At 68.9% G+C, this 8,525-nt stretch overlaps 1 protein-coding gene across 1 annotated transcript; it reads right to left on the bottom strand.

Annotated features, from left to right (window-relative positions):
* Positions 1-1,157: 1,157 nt before the first annotated feature.
* RCOR2 (REST corepressor 2) lies at positions 1,158-6,351 on the bottom strand. Its single transcript, XM_051967364.1, has 12 exons — positions 6,225-6,351; positions 5,365-5,421; positions 5,100-5,180; positions 4,610-4,662; positions 4,351-4,512; positions 4,101-4,225; positions 3,856-3,925; positions 3,534-3,749; positions 3,112-3,189; positions 2,941-2,998; positions 2,419-2,648; positions 1,158-2,197 (listed from the first exon to the last, which is right to left on the bottom strand). Exons 1-12 carry the CDS (start codon positions 6,349-6,351, stop codon positions 1,904-1,906), a joined length of 1,551 nt encoding a protein of 516 aa, XP_051823324.1. The 3' UTR covers positions 1,158-1,903.
* Positions 6,352-8,525: the final 2,174 nt, after the last annotated feature.

The raw sequence follows: 8,525 nt of genomic DNA on the forward strand, positions 1-8,525 counted from the left end.
TCTCCCCCATACCCTCCTCCCCGAGATGCGGGGCGTGGGGGCCGCCAAGCCGGGAGGAGAGGACGGCGCCGGGCAGTGAGTCCTCTCGGACCCTGCTGCCGCTCCCCCTCCGCCCCCCAGGGACGGGACCCGCTCTTTCCTGGAGAGGCTCTCGCCCGCAAGCACCCCCTCCCCCCATCTCTCCGTTGGCATTAATTTGGGCACCGGCTAGGTTTGGAGCGGTGGGGTCTCTCTTCCTGTCTCTGGCTCCCTCCTCTGCTTTGTGCCCCCATTGCCCCGGGGAAACGGGCAGAAGGGGGCACGGGGCGGGTGGGGGAGCGAGAGTTCACGCGCCCTTCCCCAGCCCGGAGGCGCCAAGGGGACCAGGGGCGTCAGCTGGTGGTGGCCGTTGCGACCCTTAATTTATTTCTCTGCTGTTTCTGTTCTTGAGAAATGAGGCGGGGGAGGGAGGGGACGCGCACACAGGCTGCTCCCCCCCGCATCGGAGTTGTACATTTTTTGTGATGGGTTTTATTTTTTATTATTATTATTTTATTTTTGGGTTTTTTGTTTTGTTTTTTTGATTTATGATGCCTTCCCGTTCTCCATCCCTCCCCCCCCAGCCGGAGGCTCGCCAGTGAGCAGAGCTCCCGGGTTCCAGGAAGGGGATCTCCACGAACCCCCTCCCACCCCATAGTTGGGCTCCAGCTCCAGACCAAGGGCTTCCCCCCCCTCACTCGGAGCCCACTCGGGGTGATCGGTGGGACCTCGGAGGGGAAGAGCTCAGCTTCGGGGGGGTTGGGGGGGCCCAGGGACTGGATGGTCAGGTCCCTCTCCCCCCCCCGCCCCCCCTCACAGTCCCCTTTCAGCCCCTCCCCCTCCCATACTTAGTTTCTCCTCTGGATCAGACACACGTAATAAAGAGAATGTTTGGAATCTGAGCCTTGGGCCTCGGCTGCTTGTCACTTCTTGTCACTGGCCCGGCTCGGACCCGGAGCAGCCTCGGGTGGGCTCCCAGCGGGCGCCCCCTCCCCCCAGCCCGGCTCAGACCCGGAGCAGCCTCGGGTGGGCTCCCAGCAGACACTTCCCCGGGGGAGGGGGAAGGAGGGAGGGCCTCAGGTGGGCTCCCGGTGGGCGCTTCCCCCCTGGGGGGGGCAAGGGAGGGCCTCACCCAGGGAGCTTTAAAAAAGTTTTATTTTAAAAACTGACAAAAAATAAATTCAGGTGGCTTTGCTTTTTCCAGCCTGAAGTTGTTTTACACTCACGCTCACGCACTCGCTCCCCACTAGCGACGGGTGGGGGGGACGCCCGGGGCCCGGACCACCGTCCTCGCGGCTGCACCCGCCAGGCTCAAAGAGCCGGGGTTCCCCAGTGGGCGGAAGGGACCTCCCTCTACGCACCCCACGGAAGGCAAATCATCCTATTTGGGTCCCCCACCCCCCTCCCCCCTTTCCTGACAGCTCTCTCCCCCCACCCCAAGACTTATTGCCATAACTCCCCCCCCAGCAGCGCTCCGGCGCCCGGGCCTTCCGAGGGGAAGGGGGGCGGAGCCCCGAAGCCCGCCTGCCGCCCCTAACTTAGCTCTACTCTATGGTCACTAACACCCACTACGGGGGGAGACGGGGCCGGGGGGAGGAGGAGGATCCCAGAGAAACAGTTCGGCCAGAGGCGACATTCCGGTTCGGAGCTTGGGTGGCTCCGGGAAGCAGGCACAGAGTGGGCCGGGGGCCGCCTGGAGCCCGAGGTTGGGGGGGGGGGGCGGCCGTCCAAGCCCCCCAGATGCCAGTGTCCACCAGGAGCCCCCGGGTCTAGGTCGTGCCCGTCGTGGGCCCTGGATCGTCTGCCGCGGAGTGCGGGACGGAGGTGCCCGACCCATCTGTCCTCGCTGAAGCAGGTGGCGCCCAGGGCGGGGAGGGGGGCGGGCTCAGAGCGAAGGGGGTGGGGGCTCGGAGGGGCCCCCCAGCAAAGCAGGTGGAGCCTGAGGGCCGCCCCTGGCGCTGTGTCTGGAGGCTGCGAGGGCAGGACGGATGAGGGGGGGCGGGGGCTGGTTGGGAGCCAGTCTTGGCTGTAGGAAGCGGCCCTGCTGTAACGGAGGGGGCTGGCGCAGGAGGGTGGGGGCCGTAGGCAGCGGGGGGCGGAGCAGGGGGGGCGGCTGAGACAGCGAGGTGGGAGGAGGGGCAACGGGGGGCACTGCCCGAGACACCGCCGTGATCTGGACCTAGAGAAGAGAGAGGGCCCAGGGCCGGTGGGTCCCGGTCAGGGGGCTCGTCCCACACCCCAGGAGGCTAGGAGGAAAGGGTGGGGATTGAGCCCTGGGCTAAACTTCCCCATCTCCCAAGAACTTCATTTCACGAGCAGGAACTCGTGGTTCTAAGATGTTCCCCAGCAGCCCCTGGTTCTAGAGCGGGGCTCCCGGCCGCCTCCCCGCCCCCTGCTCACCTCCTCCTCCTCCTCACTGGCCGCAGCGGGGGCCGGGAGCCCCTTGCGCGCCTCCTCAGCGGGGGCCGGGGCCCCCGCAGCCCCGTCCTGCTCAGCCTCCCACTCCTGCAGCACCTCCTCCAGGTTGAAGCGCCGGCGGTAGCTCACGAAGAAGGTCTTCACCTGGGTCAGGGTCTTGTTCCCGATCACCTCCGCGATGGCGCCGAAGTCCTTCCCGTATCTCCGGATGGCTGCGGGAGCAAGGGCGGCCAAAATGGCGGAGCCTCAGGACGGCGTCGGGGCCAGGGGGGCGAGGAGGGGTCTACGGGGGGAGCCTCAGGACGGCGTCGGGGCGAGAGAGGCCCGTTGGGGGAGCCTCTGGGAGTCCCCCAGGTCTCGCCCAGAAGCAGAGGAGCCTCAGGACGGCGTCGGGGCCAGAGGGGCCCATTTTTACATACAAGGAAACAGCCGGCCAAAGACTTGCCCATCTTCGTTCCTCCCCCCACTTTTTTCGAGCCCACCCAACCCCAAGTCCTCCCTCACCTTGTACAGCCAGAAGCTGCTCGTCTGTGGTCCATCGAGAATTGTACTTGGTGTTCGCCTGGGGAGAGCAGGGAAGAAATGGGGGCCCTGCGAGCCCCTGGCCTCCCCCCCCCGAGGAGCCGTGGGAACCCCGTGCCCCGAAGCCCGCCCTCGGCCCGGGAGAGGCCTCACCTCGGGGGGCCGCAGCGGGTCGATGCCCCCCTCCAGGGCTTGCCGGAGGCTGCTGTTGGTCTGCTTCATGCTCTGCACCTGGAGGAAGGAGCGAGGGTTCTCTCCGCGTCTGACGCGGCGCCCCTTGGCGTGGCCCACGTGGCAGTTGGGCGCCCATCCCCGCACCCCCGGGGCCCGGCCGCTTGCCGGGGGAGGGAGGGAAAAGCCCAGACTCGGCGATCGGGGGTTTGTGCGGCCGACTCCCGGGGCAGGATTTGATTCTTTGGGCGCCCCTGGTCCTTCCCGATGCCGAGGGAGCCCCCGGCCGCCTCCTGCCCCCCACAAAGGCCTTCCTGACCCTCGGGCCGGGCTCCTTCCCCCCCCAAGCCTTGCCAGCCTCCTGCCTCCTCCCCTTGAGGGAGGGCCCTTTCTGGGCAACCGACCTGGCGCTTGAGGGAGACCAGCTGGGAGTCGAGGCCCCGCAGGGTGAGGCTGGCAAGGTCGGGGCTGCCAGACACGGCCGTGATGCCCTCGGGACTCAGGTACATGCCCTTGGGCGGGCGGCGCCGGGTCCGCAGCGGGTGGTGCCGGTACTGAGAGAGCTGCGCCTCCTTCTTCCCGGGGCCGGGCCGTGCGTTCAGGGGCCGGGCGGGGGCTGGCTGTGGGGGAGACCAGAGCGGGGAGGTGAAGGAAGCCCAAGAGCCGGGGAAGGGGTCGGAGCTTTGGGGGGCTGGGGGCACAGGCTCTAGCCCAGCTGCACCTCACCTCTCTCTTGGGGTCCCCAGCATCTGGCTCTCCCTCACTAGTGGCTCCTCTTCCCTCTTCCAACTCATCACTGCTGGCAGAGGGTCCAGGGAGCAGATGAGATCCCCAGAGCCCTCCCCGAAGGCCCGCGGCAAGCCCAGCCCAGCCCTCGGCTCCCCTGCCCCATCTCCTGGCCCTCCCGGCCTCACCCCCGTCCTCGCTCCCCGAGGCGCCGCCAGCCCCGCCGGCCTCCCTTTCGACCCCACCTATCGTCCTTGTCCTTGCGGCCCCCCAGCCTCCGGGCCTGGCGGTCCATGACGCTCGTGCGGCTCCGCGTCTTCTTCCAGGAGTAGTAGTATTTCACCAGGCTGGGGATGAGCTTGTCCGGCAGCTGCGGAGGAAGGCCTGCTGGTGGGCAGGAGGCTGGGGGAGGGGGCGGGGGGGACGGAGCCCAGGGCCGCGGCGGGGAGGGGGAGGAGGGGGTCCCCGCTTAGGCCGGGGGGGCCGGGGCCCTACCATCTGCTGGATGCGCTGGAAGCACTTCCCGTGGAAGCCGAAGGCCTGCTCGAACAGCACTTTGTCCTCCACGGTCCACTCGTCCGGGAAGGGGGTGAAGTTGGCCAGGTCCGCCAGGGACTTCTCCACGTCGTGCTTGTGCCAGAGCAGCATGCCCAGGGCCTGCCCGGGGAGGAGAGCGGCCTCAGCGCCCGCCCGCGCCCCCCGGGGCTCTCCCGCCGCCTCCCCCGCCTTCACCCCCGGCCGGGGCCGCACCGACCTGCTCGATGTTGTAGCCGTGCTTCTCCTTGGCCATGGCGATGTACTTGTCCACTGGGGGGAGAGGGGCCCGTGGGCGAGGGGGAACCCGAGGCCCGGAGACGGGCACGGTCGGGGCGCCCGGCGAGCCCCGGGTCCGGGCCCAGCATCCCCCTCCCAGATGGGAGAAGCGAAACCCTAGCCCTCCCTGGCTCCCCTCCCCCCATGGGTCTGAATCTAGGCATCCCAGGCAATGACCACCCCTCCCCCCTACCCCATGTGGAGAACAAAGCCCGAAACCCCGGGCTCCAGCTCCCTTCCCACGGATGAATCGGACTGAGGCGTCCCGGCCCCGAGACCCCCTGCCGGGTCCGGGGAATAAAGCCCGGCGTCCCACCCTGCGGCCCCCCCAAAGGGAGGCTGGACCTGGGAGTCCGGCCCCAGCCCCGGCCCTGCCCCCCGGGGCACCCCTCCCCCGAAACCTGGAGGCCCCTGCCCAGCCCCCAGCTCACACTTGGCGTCGGACACGCAGTGGTTGGGGGACCAGACCAGCATCCCCTTCAGCTCCTTGTTGCTGTAGCGGGCCGGGCTCTCTGTGCAGGAGGGAAGGGGCACGGGCTCGGGGGCCGGCCGGGCTCCCGGCGGGGAGGGAAGGGGAGGGCAGGAAGTGCAGGGAGGCAGAAGGGAAAGCAGGAAAAGCTTCCCGACCAACCACAAGGCTCCCCCCAGGCCTGCCCCGGCTCCCAACACAGCCACGTGGGGCCCCCACCTTCTTACCGGGCTTGCACTCGGGAATCACTGCTTGGTAATTGGTCCCCACTCGGATCATGCTGTCTGCGGAAGCAAGGGCACGGGGGTGAGCCTCCCGCGGGCCGAGGAGCGGGGGTGGGGGGCCGCCCCGGAGCCCCTCCTGCGGCCTCGGTCCGCTCCTTGGGTGCCCCCCTCGGAGGGCTCGGGAGAGGGAGCCTCTGAACGTAAAGGGGGGTTCGGAGCAGCCCTGCTGCCGCTGCCCGCCCTCCCGAGGTCACTGGAGTCCTCAACCTCAGTTTTCTCATCCAAAAAATGGAGGGAATGAGCTCCCCATGATCCTCTAGTAGTGAGAAAGGCGTCTTGCAAAGCTTCGAGTGTTGGGGAAATCCAGGTGGTTCTTAGGGAAGGGGGGAGGTCGCTTGGGTGCTCCCCGGCCTCCCCCCCTCCCCGGCCCTTTGTTCTAGCTCCGGGAGCCAAAGGGGTGGCTTCCCTGTGACCCGGAGGGAGCGGCGGCTGGGCCGGCCGTACCTTCGCTTCCCAGGAGGCTCAGAGTGGGGGGAGAGGAAAGGCTGAGCTGCGCTCCCGAGCTTTGTCCCCTCCCTGCTGGGGTAGGGAAAGCTGGAGGCCGGGAGAGAGGAGGCAGAGTGTCTGGAGGCTGGAGATGGGAAGCCTCTATGTATGTCGAGGGGATGGTGGATGCCCACGTGTCTCTCCTCCCCTCCCTCTTGAGACCCCTCCCCCCGCAAAGGAGGCCAGCTCTGAAGGCTCCCAGATCTTTCCTTTCCCCGCCCCCAGGACAGTGGCGGCAGCAGAGCGGCCCTACCCCCCCACCCCCTCCCTCCAGCCCCTCTTCCCCGCCCCCTCCCCCCTCGGTCCCGGGCTCTCACCGTGGGAGTGTTCCTCCTCGCTGCTGTCATCGTCCGAGTGAGGCTGGCCCCCGTTGGGCGCCGTCTTGGCTCGGCTCCGGGACAGGATCCCAGAGCCCGAGCTGGACTTCTCCATCACTGACGGCATCCTTGCCTTTTCCCGCCTGCCCGGGGCCCAGGCTCAGGGGGATGGCGAGGCCCCCGAGAGCACCCGGAATAGTGGGCAAAGCCCCCTCCCCGGCCCAGTCCGCCGGGGTCGCCGCTGAGGTTCGGGGGGCACGGCCGGCCGGCCAGTGAGGGAGCGGGCGCAGGGGCAGCCTTCCCTGCGGGCGCCGTGCCCCCCGAGAGGGAGGGCAGCAAAAGTTTCTGGAGGACTCCGGAGGGGTCGGGGAGCCAGACTACCTGGGTCCCAAGCGGGCGTTCCTCGCTCTCCCCTTCCTCCGTGAGCCGGGGGCCGGGATACCCCGCGGAGGCAAGGCGCGAAGCCCCCGCTCTTTGCCCTCTCTGGGCGCAGGGACCCGCTTCCTGCCTCCTGGGGGTCCAAGTCAGGTAAACGGGGGCCGGAGCCGAGGGGAAGCAGTCCCGTGGGCGGCTCTCCCGGCAGCAGACAGAAGCCCGGCTGCGCCTTCCTCGGGGGCCGGGCTGCCGCTCTCCCCTCAGCGCGCGGGGCAGGAGCCCGGCTTCCCAGACTGCTCCCGGGGCCGGGCCGGGCAGCGCGGCAGCGGGCGGGAACCTCGCCGGACGCGGCTCTCCCGCGGGGCCGGCGCTCAGACAAGGGGGCAAAGTTGTCGGGAGCCGGGGAGAAGGCGGCCGCCGAGGCCGCCGCTGCCGCCGCCACAGCCGCTCCCGCTGCCGCCGCCGCCGCTCCCGTTGCCGCCGCCGCCGCCGCTCCCGCCGCCGCCGCCGCCGCTGCCGCCGCCGCCGCCGCCGCCTCCTTCCATCCCTCCCTGGCTCCCTCGCTCCCTCGCTCCCTCGCTCACACAATGAAGCTGCTGGCAGGGAAGTAGTGCCGGCTGTGGCCTCAGCACCCCTCCCCCAGCCGATGCCTCCGCCAGCTGAACATCTGGCCCTGGGGTGGGAGGCAGGGCTTGGGGGGGGACGGGGGCGGGGCCTGGGGACCGGGACTAAACCTTCCTCTGGAGGTGGGGTCAGGACCAGGGAGAGGAATGCCTCGATTCATTTCTTTCCGCCTTTTTCTTCTCTCCCCTTTGCCCTCTTGAGGCACCCTGACTTTGCTTGAGGGAAGGAAAGCCCCCCCCCTCTGGGAGTCTTGGGGAGGGAGGAAGAGGCGATCCCTTCTCCGTGAGAGGGAGATGGGGGAGCAGAAGAGAGCGGGGAGTAGCCAAGAAGTCCCCACCCCAGCCCCCCACTGGCAGGCACCCACCCCCAGACGCTTCGAGCTAGAGGCCCGAAAAGCGTCGGGCACACGTGCTAGAGCACCCCCGAGCCCACCCTGGGGGTGCGGGCGGGGTGGGGGCTCCTCACCCCCATCTCCGCGGCCTTTCCGCTGGGGACCAAGGTGGGACTCCCCGGGGCTTCGGTATTACTGCGACTGGAGATGGGGCCTGGGGCCATGTGGGAGATGGGAATTCCCCCCCCCCCCTCCCCGGGGGCTGAGGAGCAGAGATATGCGTGCTGTCGGGCGGGGATGATCCGCTGGGAACAGGATACAGGGCTGCCCAGCGGCTTGAGCCTGGCCAAAACCCGGCCAAACCCCGTCCCTCCCTGGGCCTCAGTTTCCCCTCCGGTAAACCCAAGGGGTGACTGAGGACGGACACGGAGTCTGCTGCATAAACGCCTGCGGGTGGGAGATCGGCTCCGTGGGCCCGGCGCCCACTTAGCGCGGTCCGGCCCGGGTCCCAGCGAGGGCTTAATCGACGCTTGGGGATGGATAGCTGGGCGGGGAATCCCGGCTCTGCCATCTCCTCCCTGTGTGAACTGGCCCCCTCCGGGCTGCGATGCGGTCTGTCCAACGGGGGCCAGGGAGCCGTGGTAGGTGACTTCCCAGGACGCTTCCCTTTCCAAACCCCTCGGTTCTGTCTCCCTGGGAGAAACCCCGGGCCCGGGCTCCGTCACAGGGTTTTGTCCGCTGCATTTGCAGTCTGTGGAGGATGCTGGCAGCTTGCAATCCTGCATCCTGGGGGGGAGGGTCAGCTGGGGGGGATAGGCAAGGGTCCCTTCTTTCCTTGGGGCTGGAGCCAGGGGAGGGGCCCGAGGAGCCGCCATTCTTGCACTCCCCTGTCCTGCCCTGCCCCCCACCAGAGGAGGGGTCGGTCTCACAAAGAGCTCAGCCCCCCCCCTCAGCCCTGCAGGGGGTCCCAG

Source organism: Antechinus flavipes, chromosome 6 (genome assembly GCF_016432865.1).
Source record: "Antechinus flavipes isolate AdamAnt ecotype Samford, QLD, Australia chromosome 6, AdamAnt_v2, whole genome shotgun sequence".
NCBI classification, from domain to species: Eukaryota; Metazoa; Chordata; class Mammalia; order Dasyuromorphia; family Dasyuridae; genus Antechinus; species Antechinus flavipes.